Genomic DNA, 23,635 nt, shown 5'->3' with positions numbered 1-23,635 from the left:
TGCAGTAAACACGCCATGGCACTTCCCCACAATCCCAGAGGGTTTTTCTCTGTCAAAGTGACTGCGTGCCAGACCAGTCAGGCTCATAATACCATAAGGACATGTCAGGTTATTCTCTAACACATTGGTAACCAGCCCTGTTCCTGGAGATTTACCATCCTGTAGGTTTTCATTTCAACTCTTAATTTGGTGCACCTGGCCCCACTAAATAGCAGTTGAATTAGGTATGCTTTGTTAGGGTTTGTTAAATGGTAAATGGCAGGCATTTATATAGCGCCTTTATCCAAAGTGCTGTACAATTGATGCTTCTCCATTCACCCATTCATACACACACTCACACACCGACGGCGATTGGCTGCCATGCAAGGCCTTGACCAGCTCGTCAGGAGCGTTTGGGGGTTAGGTGTCTTGCTCAAGGACACAGCCCAGGCAGGGGATCGAACCGGCAACCCTCCGACTGCCGGATGACTGCTCTTACTGCCTGAGCCATGTCGCCCCACATGTTAAAGTGAAAACCTACAGGATGGTAGATCTCCAAGAACAGGGTTGGGTTTCACTGCTCTAATAGTTAATTTTTCCATTCACCAGAATTATGACACTTTTCTGGACATTGTTCTGACTCATATAATATAATTATATTTTAATTAGATGAAAGGTATCTTGATTGCATGGTATGGCACACAAGTGTAACCACTGTAAAATCCCAATAATGTCTTACCTTTTCAAATAATCAAAATAACTGCTATATTATTGTTTTGAGCCCCTACTTAATCCCTGCTAAACCCACCTTTCACAAATATAAATTAAAAATTAAAAATAAATCAACACAGCTCAAAATTCAGGGAGACGCATTCAATTTATCAATCCTCTGGCACTGACAAAACCCTGAAAGATACTTTCACTTGAATTATGGACATTTTATCAGGGGATGTTTTGATTTGAATGATTTTTGGGAGTTCTCAGGTCCTTCTTTCATACAGGGGAGGAAGGTAAGAGTTTACAGTGCATCATGTCTGTAAGCACCTTGCCATATTTCTTTCTCTTCTTTTTCTCATTTTTTCCTGGGCTCACAAAGGGAAGAGAGGTAGGTGAGCTCTCCAAATTCTGCCACTGTTAGTTTGTCAGCTTCCTTGAATGCTGTCATTGTTCACCATATACCCCCCTCCCCACCACCAAAAGTGCTTTCAGTCAGGTAGTGGACAACATACCCCTCCCCTTCCTGTCTCACCCAGCTACAGTTATAACTCTCACTGAATAAGACTGTGTGTTCAGCACTGAGTGCTCGAGATCAGTTGTTTATACCCACATCCCTGTTAGTTCTGGTGGGATGAGCAGAGTTCACAACAGTCATAAGCTCTGGCACACTGATCTGATCTGTATTGTGTGAAACGGATATTTTGATTCAGGATTCATTTTTTTTCAGGCCCTAACCTTGAGATATTACAGTAAAAGTGTTTATTGTAACATTTCCATGTTCCATCGAATTCCAAGATGTTTATTTTTAATTTTCAGGTGTCATTTGAAATCAGAACTTGAAATGTTGACATTAGATTAAGTTTTGTGATTAATTAAATGGTGATCCCAATTTTATTTCTAAAACATAATTTGACTTTAAATACCCTGATGAAGATGATGCATTTTAGCCTTAAAATATAGTTTTCATGCATTCAGACATATAGCAGCTGAGAAAATTCAGCCGCGGATATATTTTTCATATAGCATACTTTGTTTTTTTATATCTGTCAAAGCAAAACATTCTTTGTCATTGTAATCCAGCAGGAAATCTGAACATCTCTGCAGTCAACTCATACATACAAAACCTTTAACCTCTCCGATAAATAGAGCCTTGTGTGTGCGGTGGATGAAAGAGCGAATATAAGCACGGAAACTACGAATGGCTCTCTTTTACCTGCGTTTTATTCACCTTTTGTGCGTGCTGTCAACAGCCAGTGCGTCAGCACGTGAGCATCCTGAAATATTGTCACGATAATTACTGATGTATGGGCATTGTTTGCTGAAACGTATATGTCCTTTATGTATGTGTGGGAGATGAGACGTATGAGGGGAATTAGTGCTCCTGTATACTTCTGTTGGGCTCATTGATGAGGGCGCCACGTACCTGGGCCTGATGAAGTTATAATGTGCTGGTAAATTGATGTGAGATCCCCATTGTGATGCGGACGGCGATACGGGGGCCCCTGCTACCCTCGTCAGGCCCTCTGCTGCGCACAGACACTTCCTGAAAGAGGCCCGCTTTTCTATAGACTCAATTCCATTGCTTATATGAAGATTCCCTTAATGGCTGCCTTTCACACCCGGCCGGGGAAATAATGAAGGATTGCGCTCCTGAGAAAAGGGCTTTTATGGTGTTTACTCACGTCGCCGGGTGAAAAGCGCGCTCTGAAAGAGCTGATAATGGAGCGCCTCAAGGCCAGGTACGGCGGGAGACGCGGCCGTTTGGCACGCAGGCGGGGAAGGTGAAAACCATATGCCTCCATTAGTCCTGCGCCGCCTCTGTGTCCTCATAAAGAGTGGACACACACACCTACACGCAATGGATCACGGACACACACACACACCGGAGCACGGACACACACACACGGACACACACACACACCGGAGCACGGACACGCACACACACACACGCGTGCACACACAGGCCATCGCTATTCCATCGCCTACTTTCTTTCATGGCACAGTGCATCCTGGCGCTTTTTAGCACTGATTGCACATTTCTTTCCTTACATAAGGCAATCGCTGTTTTGGAGTTGGGAGTTGGAGTGGGTAGGGAGGGTGGTGGGGGGGGGGGGTTGGGTGTGGGTGGGATCTGCATTGGGTGCAAAAGAAAGGAAGCCAAGGTTAAACCCAGCTTGGCATTGTGCTCGCCAAAAGAAAGAAAAGCAAAAGAAAGCTTCTGTCAGGGTATGGGCACCAAAAAAATTGTTTCTTAAAATGGTGTTTTTTTTAATGTTCTTCTTTTCAATGGAAGTGGGAAAGAATGATGACACAATTTATTTCTTTATTTTCTCATAGTATAAAAATGGGAGGTTATTTCTTTGGAAGTAAAGCCATCAACCATTTTTTTTAGCAAATAAAATGGTACATGAACATTGCACACAGTGGTTGGAGTATCAACACAGCCAAGACAACTGAACTGCGAGCTACAAATCAAATTTTGGGGGCCATTTTCATCTGTTGTCAATATTTGTCTATGCTGAGTAAGCCTTTGAGAGCAGTGCTGACTCCTAGTCATTTAAACATAATCCGTTCCACAAATGTCATGTTCAGATGTTCACTCTATGTCGTTTACTGCTGGTCACTGAGTATATACAGGGGCTTCAGAAAGTATTCTGAAGTATATTCGCACACTTTATTGTGTTTTACATTAAAACATTTTTTGCCAATCTTCACTCAATAACCCATAATGACAAAGTGAAAATGTGTTTTTATACATTTTTGCAAATGTATTTCAAAAATCGAAAACTGAAATCTCTTAAGTATTCAAACTTTGTAAAAGCCCCCTTGGCAGGAATTACAGCTTCGGGTCTTCTTGGGTAGGTATCTGCAAGCTTTGCACACCTGGATTTGGGCAGTTTATCCCATTCTTCCTGGCAGATCCTCTCAGATTAGATGGGAAGCATCTGTGAACAGCCATCTTCAGGTCTCTCCACAGATGTTCCGTGGGGTTTAAGTCTGGTCTGGGCCACTGAAGCACAGTCAAAGACTTGTCCTGAAGTCACTCCAGCATTGTCTTGGCTGTATGCTTCGGGTCATTGTCATGCTGGAACTTTTGCCCCAGTCTGCGGTCGCATGCACCTTCCCTCAATTCCTACCATTCTCCCTGTCCCTGCCACTGAGAAGCACCCCCATAGCATGATGAAGGGGTGGTATTGAGCAATGCCTGGTGTTTGCCTCACAAAGTGCTTGGAGTTTTGCCCAAATATTTCATCAGATAGCTCATCAGACCAGATAATCTTGTTTCTCATGCTCTCAGAGAGGTTTAAATGCTGTTTGCAAACTCCGAGCGGGCTGTCATATGCCTTTTACTCAACAGTGGCTTACATCTAGGCTCTCTACCATAAAGGCCTGATTGATTTGATGGAGTGCTGTTAAGATGGTTGTCCTTCCGGTAGGTTCTCCCAGCTCTGCACAGGACTTCCAAAGCTCTGTTAGAGTGATTGTTGGGTTCTTGGTCACTTCCCTGACCAAGGCCCTTCTTGCCCAGTTAATCAATTTGGCTGGATGGCCAACTCTAGGTAGAGTCCTGGTGGTTGCAAACTTTCACAATTATTGAGACCACTGTGCTCCTGGGAACACTCAAAGCTGTAGAAACAGTTTTTTTACCCCTGTCCTGATCTATGCCTCGCCACAATTTTGTCATAGCGATCTATAGAGAGTTCCTTGGACTTCATGGCTTGGTTTGTGAATTGTGGGACCTTATATACACAGGTGTGTGCCTTTCTAAAGTGTGTCCAGTCAATTTAATTTGCCACAGGTGGACTCCAATTTAGATCTAGACACATCTGAAGGATAATTAAAGCAAACAGGATGCACATGACCACAGTATTCAGGATCTGAATTCTTATGTAAATGAGAGATTTCAGTTTTTGAATTTTAATAAATTTGCAGAGATTTTTAAAAACATGTTTTCACTTTGCCATTATGGGGTTGTTATGTGTAGATTGATCGGCAACACAAAGTGTGCAAAAAGTGATACTTAATACTTTCTGAAGCCACTATATATAGAAGCATCAATTAAATATAGACAGAATCTCATAGAAAAATAGGACAACATGGTTGAGGGCATCAATGTGTGCTTTGTGCATGGTAGTGGTTGTGAAAATGAATCTGCAGCTGTCAAGGTTTTATTTTTTTTATTTCTTTGGTAATCAGTCCGTTGTTCTCACACCACACAACGTCCTCCACCTGCTTTCGACCAGATGTTTGATTTTAGCGAGAAACCCACATTGATTCTTTTCTGCATTACCTTAACGATGTGGAGGCTTGGCATCCACAGGTGTTGTTTTTGTCACCGTTACCGTCTCTCATGGCGGCTTTCATACGTTCCGAAAAATGTCATTTTGGCGGCTGCATTTCCAGTGTGTCATCACAATAAATCCCCCTTCTACCTGCGCACGTGTGTGCCGTTCTGTGCAGATGCAAGGCTCTTCCATTGTGGTGCTGCCAGGTGTTGCCAGTCTATTCGCTTTCTCAGGTGTTTGAGCTCTAGCGTTCTCTGCCTGCACAAGGTCATACGCTTCCTTTGTACTTCCTCTCATTGCCCTGCCTGTTACTTTGTAGATGGTGTATCTTTTTCCTGTTGTCACAGTGCCTTTGTCTTCCTTTATTCACTATTTGCCGTCTTGTGTTTACTTTGTCCAGTTTATTTATTTTACTTATTTTTATGCTTTCCGCAATGCTTCTGGCTGAGTGTTTCGCACTAGGAGCCATATGTGGCTAAGTTGTGCGCAGTGTTCGTACATGTTTCCCCCTTCTCCCCCCTCTCCCTCTCTCTGTGTCGCTTCTGCCTTCTTGTCCGTCTCTGTCCCCCCTCTTGCTTTTTGTCCCTGACTCTCTCTCTCTCTCTCTCTCTCTCTCTCACACACACACACACACACACACACACATACACACACACACACCCCTTGGTCTGTATCTTCCAGGCGTTCTCCTGGTGGCCGGAGATAATGGCGGAGCACGCGGAGACCTTCCTGTCCCTCTACAGTGTGGACATGGACGGCGCACTCCAGGTCCAGCCCCAGGACTCATGGGATAGCTTCCCGCTCTTCCAGCTGCTCAACAACTATCTGAGGACCGATCGTGAGTCACCCCGGGCCCTAGTTAAAGCACACTGCAGGCACCTGTACACACCCAGCTGTCTGCAACATGTCCACAGTTCCTGGTTCATTTCTTACCACTAACTGTGCTAATTAGCGCCGGCAATGCCGCAGAAAACAGGTCTTTAGGCTAAGAGAAAAGGTTCATTCGTGCTGCCCGTCTATTGTCATCATAGCTAATTAACATTGTACTTGATGAGGTAATAACGCCGGGGAAATTTCACAAATGAATGTCAAACACGAGTGCTTAGCCGTTAATTAATATAAGTCTGTTTGCAGCTTTCAGACTTGTGTATTTATGATTTTACATTTCGCATTTAGCAGCTATTATTGAGAGCAACTGGACAATAAGTGATTATACTAAGACCAGATAAATGGCAATAAGCAAAGTGTTTTTGTGAAAGGTAGCACTGTAAACATGCATTCACACACAAGTGCCATAAACAAGGGGCTGAACACAAAGAAGTCGGCAGTACATGTGCTGTAGCCACAGTCTCAGAGATCTTCGAGCTTCAGGTCAATACATGAATCAACTTGGAGAGAGAGGCTGTGGGTTCAAGGTTTCAAGATGCAGTTCTAAGATGAGGGCTTTTAGTCTGTTCCAAAAGATGGCCATCACCTTTCTACACATGCTTGAAGAGGCACATGCACATACACGTGTGTGTGTGTGTGTGTGCGTGTGTGTGCGTGTGTGTGTGTGTGCATTGTCCTTCAGGTCGTACATATTGGACATATATACAGTGCCCCCCTTTCTGATTTTCTCTTCCTGCGTATTTTTCACACTTAACAGTTTCAGGTCTTTAGACTAAATGTAATATTACTCAAAGGAGAAAACACAGAACCAGCCATTGGGTTCAAGTCAGGACTTGGACTAGGCCACACTAAAGTGTTAGTTTTGTTTCTTTTCAGCCACTCAGATGTGGACTTGTTATGATGGCATGATGTTGTGAACTGCTGAATTTGCTTTATGTCAGACATAATGGGACTAGCCACTCCTGGAAGGATCTCACTGTGGAGTCGGTGGAGTCCCAGAGCCTTAGAAATAACTTTGGAGTGGCCTAGTCAAGGACTTTACTTCAGCCCAATAGAGCTGATGTGGCAGGACCTGAAACAAGCAGTTGATGCTCGAAAACCTACCGATTTACCTGAATTTATGCAGTTCTGCAAAGAAGAGTGAGCTAAAAGTACTCCCCAGTGATGTGAAAGACTGCATTTCACTACTAAAGGTAGTACAGCCAGTTATTAAGTTTTAGGGGGCAATTACTTTTTCACAGGGGTGATATGGGTGTTTGATAACTTTTTTCATTAAGTAAATTAAATCATAAAAAAAAAAAAAGTTTTTAGTTTACTCATGTTCCTTTTGCCTTTTATTACATTTTGTCTAAGGAGCCGAACAAGTGAGCAATAACAGAGGAAATCAGGGGGCGAATACTTTATCACGGCACTGCATGTTAAAAAGCATTTCAGCGGCCTGCTGCTGCAAAACACCAGGGATCACCATGTCCACTTACTGGGAGCCAGGAACACCCAGCTACAGCAACGCTGGGGGGGTGTGGGTCTCGTATTCAGCTAAACCCACGGCAGACTGAAGTGGTCGGGATGCAGCACACTCACTCTCTCACACCTGGCATTGTCAGGCGTGGCTGGGAAGCGTCGGGTCGGGGGATGAGCAGTTAACATCATTCATGTGTCAAGCGGCGTACAGTATGGCGGAGGTAAACTGACTCAAGGCCAGCGGTACAACTGCTTTTATCATGCGGGGGCGTGTATTGTGTAGAGGTAGGTCTTGTTCGAAATAATGAGCATTTATCGAGGCGATAATAATTTATTTTCTTCTTTCAGTTTCCTTAATTGCTTTATTTTCCTAATCGTTTGCAATGTCACAACACTCTCTTTCATTATGCACCGAGTATGAAATAAAATGAAAAACCCTTTTTCAAAACTGTATGTAGGTGCAAAAGAGAAATGATTTGACATATAATGGGGTCTAATGTGCCATTTAATTGTGTTAATGAGAGGGAATTTCAATGCATTTTACACCTTAATGCAATAAACACGTTCCATAAATAGGCAGTGCAATCATATAGTTGTCACGTATAATGTGTGATAAAGTGATTTAAAAATGACTGTAACAGTGATAGAGGTTTAGAGGTACTGTAAAAAAAGAAAATAAATTAGTATATTCACTGTGCTCATACAGAATATTTACTTTAGGACATTCCAAGGTTTCACTGTTTTATGGAACAGTGATGGATTTGAATAATTCATAATTCATAATGCAATGAGGAATGGCCGTTAATAGCTCTGATGCGTCTCCAGACGAGAATGGCAAATTAGGATTAATAAAGCAAAGAGATACTTAGCTTCCCTCCTTTTACTCACCATCTCTTCTCTCTTCCTCCCTCTTTGTCTTCCATCTCTCTTTCATTCTTCCCCATACCCCTCACAACCCTGTGTCCATCTCTCTTTCATTATTTCACTGTTCCTATCCTCCTTTTTTAACCCCTATGTTGCTTCCTAATGCTCTTTTGTCCATACTTCTCATCTCCCTTTTCCCCTTTTTGTCTGCTTCTCTTACTCTCTCATCTTTATTCTTTCTCTTCTCTTTCCCTCTCATCCCTCTCTTGGCAGGTTTTAGACCAACTCGTCCGTATCTAACACAGATCAGATGTGAGATGACGCACCTGTGTGCTCACAGCGCTGCTGTCCCAGTTCAGATCCTATCCTCACCCACCACAGCCCAGAACCACAGAACCACACTCGCCTTGGTCCGTTTGACAGAATAGGACAAAATACCTCCTCTGACCTACTTCCACAGAGCTTACAGTAAAACACAGGTCACTCTACTTTCTGAAAGGCTGAAAGGCAACTGAAGTTGATAGCACAGACTGCCTCAAAGCACCGTTGTCTTGCTTTGGGCTACGTGTGAGTTTAGACTTTTTGTTCAGGGATGGAATTGTCAGAAGTCCTCTGTCATCCCTGTGTTATTGTTTCCAAGCGCAATATGTGGAGAAAAAATAGCAGTTACAAAATCATGACATTTGAAGTGCCTTATTACTCCTTAATAATAACTTTCTATAATGAGCATGTGCAGTGAGCCTGAGAGCAGCTGTAAAGAGCTAAAGCGTGACTCCACTGTGGTGAGCAGTAATGTGGTGGGAATGAAACTCCCTCCATCTCCCCTGAGAACAGGACGGCACTAATGTGCAGCTCACTGACAGAATCTCAACAGCTCGCCTTCGACTCCCACGTCTGTGACGCAGGACAGGCGAGATTGCTGCATCCCACATTGATTTTGTGTTTGTGTGTGTGTGTGTGTGTGTGTGTGCGCGTGTGTGCGTGGTTTTCCAGCCTACCTGTGCCACGGAACCTTCCACAAACACCTGCAGGACCTCTTCATCCCCCTGGTGGTCCGCTACATTGACCTGATGGAGTCCTCCATCGCCCAGTCCATCCACCGCGGCTTTGAGCAGGAGACGTGGCAGCCAGTCAGGTACGGCCGTTTATTTCCACTTAGCCTGGCCGCGCTGACCTGCGCCGACCTCCTCAGAGGCCTCCTGCCAAGGAGAGCGGGACGCCAAAAGGCAGAGAGAGAGAGGACGAGCGAGCCGGAAACGCAGCGGCCTTCATGGGTTTTTAATTGATTAGCCGCTTGTTGTTGTTGTTGCTGCTGAGCTGCACCGGGCACATTCAGCCTCGCGGTGTGGGTGTGCTGGCTTCTCCGTGGGCCTCAGCAGGTGGGTGGAAGGGGACCTCAGTCCCTGTGCTGTCTTGTTTTCCTTGCAGGACGATAACCAACAACCTTCCCAACGTGCCGCTGCCCAAGGTTCCCAGCCTGCCCCTCTCTCTCCCCCAGATCCCCAGCTTCTCGGCTCCCTCGTGGATGGGACCTTTATGTGACAACACGTGTGTATGGTCATGTGACAACATGTGTGTATGGTCATGTGACAGGGGCCGGGGTCGCTGTCCACTCACCTCCTCCATAGGCACCGAGAGAACTAAGACCAGTGCAGAAAGAACATGAAGAACATAAATAAACCTGGTTAACTGAAGAGTTCCTCTTCTTTTTCTTCTTATTCATAATAATAACAATAGCAATAATAATAAAAAATTAGGAGAGAAGAAGACCAATCACCTTGTTTACTCACTCGTGAAGCATTCACAACCTGTGCTCTTAGCACTGATGAAAGTTAAAGCTTTCAGAGAACTTCACCAAAGATAAACATGATGAAATTTCTAAGTTGAAAATGAATTTATTTGTGCCTTAAAAAAGACAGTTTATCCTGAACACGCTTTGTTAAATACTTAATAGAGGCTGTCAGATTTATCTTGCTGTAACAGACACCTTTTTGTTAGGATTGACAGCCTCCACACCCAAAGAGTTGTATTCTCTGTAGAATACCTGCAGAGAATAACAGCCTGCAGCTTAGCCCTCACCCAACAAAACCAGCTGTCTGTCAGCGAGCACGCCCCACTCTCATGTGAACAAGTGTCCACTTTGCCACTACTTTACTTTTCTCAAGACGCAAGACTTTCTGAGGCTCGCCAAATGATTCACGCGTTTCATAATGTGTGTGACAAGCCTCCTCAGATAAACAAGAAAAGGGCAGCTGCCGTAGAAGAGAAGAGTGCGCCCCAGTCACCGGCTGCTGTGGTGTTGTGTGTGCTGTTTTGTGTGCTGTTTTGTGTGCAGTGTGTGTAGTGTGTTTTTTGTGATGCATGTCCTCGCTGAAGTTTTTTCATTGTGCCCGTATTCAAGACCGTAAGCGGCTTTAATAATGCATGTTTAAAGAATGTGCTTTTTTCCAAAACCTGGAGTATGAACTGAAGTATTGTCTGGTACTGGATCATTTATACCTTTCACCTGCTGTCACACTGCGTTTGCGTCTCCATGGTGTTCCTCAGGGGATCATGGGATCGGGGGGGGGGGGGGGGGGCAGGGGCCACCTGGCAAACATGTTCCCATGTTTATCACTTTACTAAAACATCAACGCGACATGGTGCCAGTGAGAGTTGGGAGGAGCGAGACGGTGATGGTCAGGCAGCCCTTGAGCTGATGGATGGACACAAGCCCTCTAGACTTGTGAACCAGTCTTACAAGTACTGTAAAATATACCATAGCTGCTGTGAGAAAAGGACAGTCAACCCATTCTCCCAGGATGGCTGCAAATGTCCAATTTACTTAGAGCCAGCGTCCCAGGCGGTACGTCGGTGTAGAGCGCCCCACTGTCCAATCGAATCCTGGCTGCCGGTCCCACAGAGACGCGTAATTGGCCGTACTGTTGCCCAGGGAAACAGGGCTGCAGTCAGCAGGGTGTTCTCAGACTCACTGTGCAGCAGTCACCCCTCTGCTCAGCCTGGGCTCTGCCTGTGCCGAACCTGTGCTGAGACTGTGCTCTGCGCTGCAGCACTGCACAGAAGGGCCTCCGCAGCATGTGTTTCTTAGGGGCTGGCATGCTAGCCTGCACTCTGCCAAATTAATGGCGGCTGATTAAAAATTTATTTTTAAAAGGTACTTCATTAAAACTCGACGGGTGCAGAAGTGTTAGCTTTCACCACGGTGCCTTTTGTAGATTTTTGGCAACACTTTTAATAGCCCTATTAAATGTGAAACCTTATTATTTTATGTGACTTTTTGTAATGTTTTGGTGTTGTAGCATGTTTACTGTTTTCTGTCGCATGTGTTGGATCAACATGGGGAATGAGATTACATTTCAAATGGACTGTGAGAATTTATTTATATTTTGAATTTTTAGCCTGCAAGGAATTAATTTACCAGATATATTGTGAGTATGCATTATCTTCCTTTTTGTCCTTATTGGTTGAATCTGTACACATATTTAGAAAAATGCATTTGAAGGAAAATCTCCAGCCTGTGTGTTTTATCCCATCTTAGTTAAATGTTTGAGATATTTTTCTTTGACTCCGTTGAGATGGATATGGTCTCAAGGTGGCAGACCAGTTCTGTTAGTGTGAGTGTGATCACTTCCCCCTCTTTTTATGCTGGTACACACACACACATGCACGTACATGCACATGCAGACACACACATACACGCACACACACAGACACAATCCCACGCACAAACACACGCACACGCTCACCCACAAAGACACTCACACTCACACGCACTCACACACATGCACGCACACAGACACACACACACAGGTACAGAGAGTCTATGTGTGGCTGTGCTCTGGGCCCCAGTCTCAGTTGAATAAACTGTGTACTGTAGCCTCTTTGGAGGGCTCTTCTGGGACTCGAGGTGTAATGCTTGGGGGAGGGGGGAGGGGGGTGCCCTGGGAGAGGAGGGGGGGGCATGCTACCCTGCTAGGATTTCTGCACCTTGTGAACCGAGACGTTGATTATTGGAGTCTTCCCACACAGGGGCGCTGCAGGGAATTGGCGGGCCAGGGGAAGCTGGGAGACGCTGAACGGCTAATTAGGCAAGAGGGGAGTCGGTGTGGCACATGTGTAATTGCACTGCAGATTTGCCAAACCGTTTATGCAAAGCTCCACTTGAGAAGTTAACAGTCTTTTAAAGGCGTGCGTGCTCCCCCCCCCCCTCTGACGGCTGATGTACATTTGGATGCTGCTGGCATCAGCTGCCAGGTGTTCCTGAGTCACCTCTGGGAAAGCGCCCTGGAGCCTGGCATAGTCAGTCTGTCTGTCCCTCCGGTGCAGGTCTTACCTCCAGTCACTGTGATGCCACACGGTTTATAAGCCCTTTAATACTGTACATGACATTAACTGCCAGCACATTTAACTGCCCAGCGACTCTATAATGTTGGATTTGTAAATGAGACAAAAGAGTAATTCACTTTTTAGGTGTTCTTAACGCAAGTATGTTTTTCACAAAAAATGTTATGGATGCCATAGGCAATGTAATTTGGATTATCTCAGGTTCCTTGGAGTACATGGAAACATGACAGATACCACAGTACAATACCTTCTCCTATCATTTTATTATATTTGTTTTGATGGAAATATGGATATTTGGGGCTGATATCAATAACCAATATTTGGCCAGTCATATTAGCTAATGTCGATACTTCCCTTATTACATTATAACGCAAATGCAAATGACAACACAGTTGTCACATTCATTGAAGGAGAGGAACACAGGTGTTAACCTATAATGGAAAAATGTAATAATTTGAACTTGCTTTCTTCGAGTTTATATGAATATGATTAGGCTACATTTCTACTTAATTTACAGCATGAGTGGAACATGAAACGCTTCCCATCTCTGGTGCATGTATTTTGCTTGGTCATATCAGCCACAGTCTTAGCTTGCACTTCAGTTGATAAGATTCATTTTTACCTAATTTTACCAATGTTATTGTGCAAGCACAGAACACCTCTTTACGAATATTTACAGGAAATTATATTTGTCTTTGTCAGAAAGGTGTTCTTTTACTGCTAAGGTTAGACTCGGAGAGATGGCATACTCTGTCTTTGTTCACTCTAAAGATCCGTCTTTTCTGAGGGTAAAACATGTACTACTGTACATAATGAAAGAATTGAAAAGAAGGTCACATCTTATTTATGTACCATTATGCCCGGCCCATTACTACCATTGAGGACGACCAGGTCATGGTCAGTTTTTTTTTGTATGTGTGTGTGCATGTGAGATCATGACCTCAGTATTATAATAATATACTTTTAATCTAAGCAAATCGTTCCATTTTTTCTTTAGAGTACGTTACATTGATTATTTAATTGTTAAAATTGTCAACATTTTCTTCCATGGGAGCATGCCTCCGAACCTCCCTAGACGGGGTGTTTCAGCACTGACCTCTGTAGTCTGCGTACCGCCCTGCATTGTACTATACACTATGTACCATTTCTGTACACGGTGTTACACTATTGGCAGACGCGAAGAAAAAGGTGAAGTTGTTTACGTGTCTTAATGTCACTTTCTGCTGAATTTGACTGACAGCAACGGCTCGGCAACCTCGGAGGATCTCTTCTGGAAGCTGGACGCTCTGCAGGTGTTCATCATGGACCTCCGCTGGCCAGAGCCCGAGTTCGCTAAGCACCTGGAGCAGAGGCTGAAGCTCATGGCCAGCGACATGGTGGAGGCCTGCATCAAGAGGTCAGAGGTCACTCACCGGTCCTTTAACGGAAAAACGTCAGACTCCCACCCCATACCCAACGGCCCCCCCCATATACCTGATGCCCCCCCCCCAGTCACAATGTGCCCCTTTCACGCGTTCAAATATTCTTCAAAATGTCCTTTTGTCACACAGCTGGCAGGCTGTCAAGAGGCAGCTTATCTGCGTGTTCTGGAAACGAGGGGATGAAATGTACCCCTTCATCTTTTAAATCTTTGTTTGAAGATTCCATTGTTCTGTCGTGGCCTTTGTTTGTGTAGTGTGAAAAAAATAACATCCTATAATGAATGCTCTTCAAAACGTTCATTTGCAACCACGGCGATGCCTGCTCAGTGTTCTTCTGTTAATGACTTGCATGAGAAAAAAACCCGGTGGAGCTGGGGAGAACGAGACAGTTTGTTTTTTAATTGGTCTCCAGAGACGACCCATTTCAAATGGCCTTTTCTTGCCTCCACCAGAACAAAAGCTGCCTTCGATTCCAAGATGCAGAAGGCCAGCAAGTCGACGGACTTCCGGGTGTCTCTGTCTGTCTGCACCATGTTCAACGTGCTAATGGATGCCAAGAAGCAGGCTTCCAAGCTCTGCGTCCTGGACTCCAGCCAGGAGGTAGGCCCCTCCACTGCGGGAATCAGCGACTGATTTAGGGAAATATAATGATATGACTAATGCTGCCTCCTCAATTGTTTCTCCAGCCAGATTTACACAGAACATAGTGTAACCACTGTTTTTGGAAGATAAGAGCTATTTTTTCTTTGAATAAAAATTAGCATGTTTTTGTAGCCATTGTTATTCATGTAGTTTGGAGAGAGCTGCAAAATGATACAAAGGATTTTTTTTTTTAAGGCACAAGGAGAATTCCTGTTTCATTGCCATCCAATGCTATTAGACCAGCAAGTCAAGGCGACAGCCACCTTCACTACGCACATGCAAACTGAAGCCTGGTAGACTTTGCTTTGCTAAGCTGACGATAGCACGTATTCCCAGGACCTGTGCAGTAGCATCAGCATCGGTTACTGTACGCATCCTACCCTGCGGGGAGGGTAAGAGGTACTGGGGAGGCAGGCACACAAGGCAGGAATCGTGTGGGCACACAAGGCCTGACTCATCAAACTGATGGCTTCGAATCAAGTGTAAACAGGGGGCTGTTTCTCCGCCGGTGCCAGCTTCATATGCCATTATCTATTTTCAGCAAAGTGAAATCGGCGTTATCATTCACTTGGCCACCGACGACTGTCGTTGCCCACCTTATCACCTTGTCAAGTGGGGAGAGTAAACAGAGCCAGCACGTGTGTGCGCCGATACCGCCTCCTGCCACTCCATTTGACTGCCTTAACCGCGCTACTCTCAGCCGGGGAGAATACCTCGACCGGCGCACTGAAACGGCTCGATGATTCCTGCTCCCGCCTGCTGCTTCTGGCCAGGTCTAGTGAGCAATAAGTGTTATTTACTACATCTCCCCACCCCTGTGTGAAGAGCACGCCTTCCCAGGCCTGCCGTGGCTCTGACCCTGTGCTGCCGGCACTTGACCTTCGTGTGAAGCGAGCTCTGGTCGCACCTGCAGCCTATTCAGCCCGCGTGTCCCTGGAGCCCCCTTCCACTTCCCTCTTCACCTTCCCCCGCGCGCAGCCTGGGCCCGGCTCGCGCGCTCCGAGCGGGGAAACCAGGCGGCGCTGCTGCGCCGTGGAGCTCTCCCAGTCTGGCCCCACACCAGAACGCCGCGGGGTCCCCGCCCACCAGGCAGGCTTGTTCCTGAAAGAATCACTTCAGTGAGATATTCAGGCGTATACTGTACTATGTGTGTGTAAGGCACAAAATGCTGTCCCAAATGAGGGCATCTGTTGAGCGGACTAGTGTATTGGGGTTTTGGCCTCTCCCAGGGCTCTGCTATGGTTGATGAAATGTCACCCTACAGAGCTGTTAGCTGCAGTCGCTATTTGATGCCAGGCAATTGGGGGAGGATCACTGTACTGCGACTTGAGCATTTAGCTGAACACACAACTTTGGGTCCATTTTGGGACTTTAACTTCTGACTGGGTGATGTCTGTTCTCCAACAGGAAGTAATAGTTCTCTGATAACTTTGCACAAATGACAAAACTCCGAAACAATGGCAGTCTGGCTGATAATCCACACTGCCCTTGAGAAAGATGGAAACGAGGATACAAGGTGGCTAACCAGTGGGTGTCCAGGACCAGTACTTGGAAGGATTCAGTGTGTGCCTGTATGGTTATACTGTGTGTGCAGGGTGTGTGTGTTTGTGTGTGTGTGTGTAGTCAGTGTGTCCCCACTCTGCATTTCTTTTGTCTCATAGTATTCCGGTACCTATGAGAACAGAAATGTAGATCAGCAATCAAATCTCTATGGTTTTCCTCCAAGCCAGATAGAACCAGCCGTTCTGCACAGCTGCAATGAGCCAATGTGATACTGTATAATCACCTGTCATATCTCCGGAGGAGGGATTATCGACGTATTACGCTGGATTACACTATACTGTATCGTAATGATATAATCACACCACCCGTGGTTTATCATCTGCTGGCATGTTCTTTGTCAGCACACATTTCCTCACTGTGCATTATTCATGTGCTATATTTATTTGTTTAAAATATCATTTTATCATTCCAATGCATTGTATTTAAGACTTTCATTTCTCTGTCATTTCTGTTTGTTTCTCATCCCCTGGCCACGCATGACTTCCTGCACGCTGTTATTTCAACCCAAGGATGATAAACAGTGGGTAAGTAACGTTACTGTACATCACCAGCCTCTTACATTGAGTCTCACACTTTGAGTTTACATGATATTTAAAAACTCTCAAGGCTGCTTTCACACATAATATGCCTCATATGTTGAACATTTAATTGCACATTAATACTGTATGTTGACTGAAAATGATTTATTTATTCATTCATTCATTTCTGTTGGGTGAATAAGTAATGCGAGTGGCCTCCTGTGTCTGGATTTAGCTTAAAGTATACGCTCACTATGTACTTCATTAGATATTTATTAGACTTTTATTTTATTTTTATTTTTTTACTTACTGGTCTTCTGTAGCCTATTCACTTAAAGGTTTGACACGTTGTGTGTTCAGAGATACTCTTCTGCATACCACTGTTGTAATGTGTGGTTATTTGCGTTACTGTCACCTTCCTGTCAGCTTTGACCAGTCTGGCCATTCTCCTCTGACCTCTCTCATTAACAACACATTTTTGCCCACAGAACTGCTGCTGACAGGATGTTTTTTGTTTTAGAGACTGTTGTGCGTGAAAATGCTCAAACCACCCTGTCTGGCACCAACAATCATTGCACGCTCAAAGTCACTTAGATCACATTCTGACATTTGGTCTGAACAACAGCTGAACCTCTTGACCACATCTGCATGCTTTTATGCATTTAGATGCTGCCACATGATTGGCTGATTTAATATTTGCATTAACAAGCTGGTGGACAGGTCTACCTAATAAAGTGCTCGCTGAGTGTATATTTCTTGAAGAATATCCTGGAATAGACTGCAGTTTGAGACTGACAGCCTTCAAAGGTTACTGTACCATAGATATCCTCTGACGTCATTACATGATCAAACTGAATAGGGTCTGTCACTTTCCTTCACCTTTTTTTTTTCACTTCCTGGAAGGCCAAGGAACAAACTTTTGTTAAGTGTGGAAAGCGCATTCCTCCACACAGCAAAGTGGGAGCCACGTCTCACTGAGTGGAGATAGTTCAGCGGCTCAGCTGGGTGGCCACAATGGGGAGATGCAGTCCTTTTGTGTGTCCTCCATTCTGCAGTTCTATGGCTTGAGCGTCTTTAGAGGCATCTAAGTAGTTAATTTTTTTTGTGTTTCTGAACATGGGAGGGCATTTGTGTATGTTCGTGCATTCTTGGGATAATTACAAGGATATATAAGATATAAATTGTTTTTTTCAGACCTTATGCTTTTTTGTATCATATACAGAATTGCAAGGTTAAGCTTTAGAAAATGCCTTTCGCTAAAGTGGCTCTCAGTGGATTACAACCAGATAAATGTTGTTAAAAGGAATAATTGTCCTTTTGGTTTTCAATCATACAGCTGAAGCCTTACAATTTAATCTCCTCAGTAGTATAAAAAGGCTGTACGATTTAGTGTCCTCTGTCATATTAAAAGCAAACATGGCAGTATTAGTTGGGGGGGAAAAAGTCCTTAAGATTTCCTTTAAATTCCATTTATTAAAAAGCAGCCATTTCATGTGGTGGAAAAAAAGGAGAAAAGAAAATTGGGGCTGGCAGCAGTGACCTCTCTGCACCTTCAATTTGTCACTGATCTTCCATCTTTGTTGATTGAAATTTTTAATTTCGGCGCTCTTTAGAGTTGTTGTAAAAGGCCATTGTCAGCGGAGATGAACTCCTGCCGTCGGTGCTAGCAGTGAAGGCTTCCTTTCACCGCAACAAATAGAGCCTCTTTCTCCCTCCTTTGGCAGCACAATTTAAATAAATGGTGAATAAGAGTTATCAGACATGAAATGGTGGATTAATTGAATCTAGCGTGAGGCTTTGGGCCCCCCCGCCCCCCCCAGCAGGACCTGTCCTTTAGAAAAACACAAGGCTGTCCTAATTGTGGGAAACACAAAAAGTATCCTTCAAATTCCTTCGCCTTAAACGAGAGCGCTAGCTCCATTCACTCCCATAATGGGCCTATTAGCTGCTTAACTCAGTCTTGTACATGGGAAGATTTTCTCTGCTCAATGCAGAGGGGGGGGGGGCGTATGGAGGACAAAAATATGGGCTGGGTGGGCAGATTGAGTTTGTGATTTTCAGCCACGAGGTGCTGAGGCTAACCAGTGTGTGTGTGTATATGTGTGTGTGTGTGTGTGTGTGCGTGCGCGTACACGTGCATGTGTTTGTGCAGGGAGTGTGTGTATGTGTGTGTATATGTGCATGTCTGTGTGTGTGTGTGCGTGTGCGCATGCGTGTTAGTGTGTATGCATGCGTGTGTGTGTGTATGTATGTGTGTTTTTGTATGTCCCTGTGTGTGTATTCATGCGTGTGTATGTGTCTGTGTGTATGCATGAGTGTGTGTGTGTGTGTGTGTATATACGTACGTGTGTGTGTAACTCCGTTTACGTGTGGTGCTTTAGGGGCGTGCCTCTTCTTTTGCAGTAACCTGTTCCCTTTCCCTCCTCAGCAACACTACCATTCCAAAATCGATGTCCTGATCGAGGAGGCTTTTAAGGAGATGATCTCCTCCCTGGTATCCAAGGTGTGTAGTGTCAGGCAGGGCCACGGCGTTCCCTGCCATTCCCCTGTCACCCCCTCCTCCTCCCCACGGCTGGGCCTCCCCATCACACGTCCCATAAGGACCACAGAGCTCCCAACAAGCAGTCCCAACACAAGCGCACGTGCGCCATCATGTCACTGCATTTTAAAGACATAGCATGTGTGTCACAATAATCAGCACGATAAGTTCATCACCTTCATCGTCCCGCATAGCTTTTGTTAGCGGTCACAGGTTTGTTTGTGGAACTGGAGTGTGATAAAGACTATCCCCTCTAGTTTTCCGCAGTGTTAGATGGAGTTCTGTCCAAGCTCTCTCGATACGACGAAGGAACACTCTTCTCCTCCCTGCTGTCTTTCACAGTAAGTGCCAGCTTTGTGTCAAGGGCAGTGAAATACTTTGCACTACCTTATAACTTTTTAAGAATGCCAAATCAAATTTTGTAATAAGATTTCTTTTTGATTTGAAGGTGAAAACGGCTGCCAAATATGTGGATGTTCCTGTAAGTATTATCTCAAGTTCCTAAGCATACACTCAGTGAGCACTTTATTAAGTGTTCATTAGAATTAAAATTTTTTGTTACTTTTCGGTCTTCTGCTGCTGGAGCCTATTCATTTAGAGGTTTGACGCGTTCAGAGATGCTCTTCTGCATACCACTGTTATGCGTTACTGTCAAACGTTCTGTCAGCTTTGACCATTCCCTTCAGATCTCTCTCATGAACAAGGTGTTTCTGCCAACAGAACTGCTGCTTAGTGGATGTCTGCAAACTCAGAGATTGTTGTGCGTGAAAATCCCAGGAGATCAGCAGTTTCGGAGATACTCAAACCTCCCTGTCTGGCACCTACAATCATTCCACAGTCAAAGTCATTTAGATCATATTTTTTCCAAATTCTGATGGTTGATGTGAACATTAACTGAAGCTCCTAGCCTGTATCTGCGTGATAGTATGCATTGCACTGCTGCCACACGATTGGCTGATTAAATTGCTCAGTGAGTGTACATATGTTTACATACACATGTAGGAGACAAGATTAAAAATCCACAAACATTATTCATGTTCAATAATATTTGTAAATTGCCAGTATTTCTTTCTACATGTTTATAAAAATAAATACATTTTGAGGGCATGATGACGTCTTGCTGTGCAGTAGGGTAATGTGTGTGCATTGCAATCACCACAAGGCAAATTACAAACACAACTGACTGGAAAACAATTTAGTATTTATGGGAGGTGATGGTGGGCGGCCATTCAGTGCAAACGAGTCTAATGACTCACAAACATGAGACTGAAAGCCTGCTCTGAACAGTCTAACACAAATGAATGGGCAGGAACTCTTTCAATTGCACTAACTGGGATCCCACACATGCTGCACTGCAATGAGAGAGAGTTTCAGCTGTTCACATTGTTCAGCTTCTGGGGTTCCACTTTATTGGCCGAGAGCGTGTTTTGGCCACATAAGACCACCAATCAGAAACTGGGCAGGACGAAGGCCACGCCTCCCCCAGTGCAAGAACCGTGACATATCACCTTTGCGGTCACACCCATAGCAAGGAGTCCCCTTTCTGTGAAAAGTCCCCTTTTTTCATTGAAAAACGGTGCGCCATAGTCATGCTGGTGCAGGTGTCACCACGCCTTTCCCAAAGAAACAACCAATCAGAACTGAGAAAGTTGGAGCAGGACCTCTCTGCCAGGAGCTTCCCGGCAGGTTGCCCTCCGGCTTTTGTGTGGGAAGGAGAACTCTTTTCCGACAATGGGCCGTGGAGAGACCAGGAAAGTCCACCTGATGTGCTTGGTCTGGATCCGGGGGGGGGGATTAAATATGTGCGCGCTGTTGGCACAGGTTGCCAGGGCTGGGAGCCAGGGGCCGGCGTTCCACCTTCACGCCGAAAATTATAATGTAACCTCCTCCTTGCTCTTTTGTGCAGAGAGAAAAGAGGGACCTCGGAGCTGTTCTCCGGGGCGGGTGAAAGAGAGGGGCGGGCCCAGGCGGTGTCGGGTTCAGCTGCAGACACATTTGCGCCCTTGTCACGAAAGGTTAAGCCCCTCCGCTCTTTTGTGCGCCTCGCCGTTAGGTGACGCTCCCTCCCCCAGGGTCACACACCTGGGGAGAGCGGATCTACGGCAGGAAGCCAAACTCCACGCACCGTGCAATTACAGAACATTTCTGTCCTTTCCTTCTTTCACCTCCTAGCGCTTATCCCTCGTAGTTAACCAGTCATTAGCCCGGCCTTAATCTGTCCTGTAGTGCACCTTTCATTCAGGCCTAATGATCGCTTCACACACACACACACACACACACACACACATATCCACGAATGCACGCACACACAGAGACACGCACGCTTGCACATGCACGCATACACAAACACGCACACGCACATCCACGCATGCACACACACACAGAGACATGCACGCTTGCACACACACACACACACACACACATAAACATACACATACACATCCATGTATGCAGGCACACACAGAGACACACACGCTTGCACACGCACACATACACAAACACACACACATATAGAAACACACATGCAGACACATGCATGCACCCACACACACATACACACACACAGAAACACTCAAAGCCTTCCCCAAAACTATGCTTCCAAGTGAAGGAAAAAACATGTTTTATGCGATTTTCTGTCCCATTGATACGCTGTTTTCATATACTTATGCTTCCGTTGCAGTGAAATTCTGTGGAATTTTTGCAAACAGCAATGCATTGTGGCCCATTTCGTGCGAGCTCTCCCTGCGTGCTCTGTGGATTTGTGGCCACAGTAATGTCTATCGTTTATGTTTGTCACCCTGTCATAGTGATAGGACAGAGAAGGCTGTTCCGTTATGGGTCATTCACGCTAGACACGCACACAGAGTCTGTTACACACGCACCAGCTTCCTGCTGGGCAGTGTTAACAAAACATGTTATCATTTGCCTGCAAAGTTGACAATGTCATGTTAAGTGTTATGCAGGCTCCCAAAGTTGATCAGTGTAACCTACCCCAACTGTGACCTCGGGTGAATGCTCTCATTCATCTTTGAGGGGTTTTCAGTGGTAATGACTCCCAAAACTGCTAAATGTTCAACGTTTTTGGAATCTTATTTCTAAAGAAGTGTTTTGGTTTTTTTCTAATCTCTTGCCAGATATCTATGGAAATCAAAAAATTTCTGTTAGGACCATCTTGGGTGACAAAAGATTAAAATTGCATAAGTAAATGGTGTCTTTGAAAACTTCAGAAAGCGTGTTTGCTCGTGAGCCTTGTAATTCTCATAGGCCCGTTGTGTTCGGTGGCATACGGAGCAGTTGTGTACGTCTGGGGGTGGCGGGCGAGAATAAAAGTTGCACGCATCAAGCTGTGACAGTGATGTGGGAAACCGAGCTGAGCGTGAGTAAAATCACATTAGCGCTTGATTATGGGTACACGGACCCTGCCCGTGCCTGGACCTCCGAAACGTCAACACTAATTGGGAGCCATTGGCAGCTGTCACAATTAGTCAGTGAAGTTGTGCACATTTTGTCTCGTGCCTCGGTGTAGCTTCACTCTGCAGCTCGGAAAAGAGGGGGGAATCAAGGTGTGAAGTGCCCATCTGGTAGTCTGAGTTTCAAGGGGGGGCGGGGGCCCCTGTCTTATTTTTAGCAGAGCTTTCTGTATGATGTGTCGTGTATTAATACTTCACACAGGTAGTACATGTTGCAGTTGAAAGATATAATATAGAAAAAAATACAGTATATTTCACGTTTGCTTTAACCTCCTGCTGTGTTCCTTCTCACCAGCACTAACAGAAGGGAGCGAAGCAGTGAGTAACTCGGTATTAGCTGTGTGAATTAGCATTTCGGCACCCCCTATCCTTGCCCATGTTTTTCACTGGTGGGTGTTGTGTAGATAGCCAGTTTTTCATGTTGTATATAAACACCTTCACACTGACTTATGAGCTGAGGAGTTATTTCTGAGCCAGGCAGCTGAAAACTGGCTTCCAGCTCATCAATATTTATAGTTTGTATTGACTCCCCAAAAAGATGATGCTAGTCTTCTGTAATTTAGAGGTGAATCTGACTGAAAAACAGCCTTGCAGGTCTTTCAGTGCAACATCCCATAGCATGACCTGAGCTAGGCAAATCCGCTCAAACCTGTATCCACTATGGCAATATCACTTGTTCCTTGGGGTACTATGGTAAACCAAGCTATGGCCATACTGCAGTAAGAAAGTAGTCAGGTAACCAGCCATGATTGCAGAATCCAGGCTGGATGAAATGTCTTCCAAAAACAGGAACACATCTCAACCAAGTCATCAGAGAATTGAGTCTCCATGGATACAGGTATAGGGTAATTACCATAATTGTTTTCTGAAAAGTGCATAGAATTACGAAACTGATTATGGAGGGTATACATTTCTGCACGGTTTTGAGCTACTCACAGAACTT

At 45.0% G+C, this 23,635-nt stretch overlaps 1 protein-coding gene across 5 annotated transcripts in view; it reads left to right on the top strand.

Moving 5' to 3' along the window:
* cadps2 (Ca++-dependent secretion activator 2) overlaps positions 1 to 23,635 on the top strand; it is a 126,224-nt gene that overhangs the window by 89,708 nt on the left and 12,881 nt on the right. For 2 of the 5 annotated variants that reach the window (XM_061250875.1, XM_061250874.1), the window contains exons 18-27: positions 5,664 to 5,820; positions 9,189 to 9,330; positions 9,624 to 9,743; positions 11,594 to 11,623; positions 13,780 to 13,935; positions 14,413 to 14,560; positions 16,675 to 16,689; positions 19,112 to 19,186; positions 19,480 to 19,563; positions 19,671 to 19,703. In XM_061250875.1, coding sequence (XP_061106859.1) covers positions 5,664 to 5,820; positions 9,189 to 9,330; positions 9,624 to 9,743; positions 11,594 to 11,623; positions 13,780 to 13,935; positions 14,413 to 14,560; positions 16,675 to 16,689; positions 19,112 to 19,186; positions 19,480 to 19,563; positions 19,671 to 19,703 — 960 coding nt within the window. The remainder of the gene's footprint in view (positions 1 to 5,663; positions 5,821 to 9,188; positions 9,331 to 9,623; positions 9,744 to 11,593; positions 11,624 to 13,779; positions 13,936 to 14,412; positions 14,561 to 16,674; positions 16,690 to 19,111; positions 19,187 to 19,479; positions 19,564 to 19,670; positions 19,704 to 23,635) is intronic. The other 3 variants (XM_061250876.1, XM_061250877.1, XM_061250878.1) reach the window with 3 other exon arrangements.

This window comes from Conger conger, chromosome 8 (genome assembly GCF_963514075.1).
Source record: "Conger conger chromosome 8, fConCon1.1, whole genome shotgun sequence".
NCBI classification, from domain to species: domain Eukaryota; kingdom Metazoa; phylum Chordata; class Actinopteri; order Anguilliformes; family Congridae; genus Conger; species Conger conger.
Note: the sequence above shows the minus strand (reverse complement) of the source record. Positions and strands in the feature narration are given on the sequence as shown.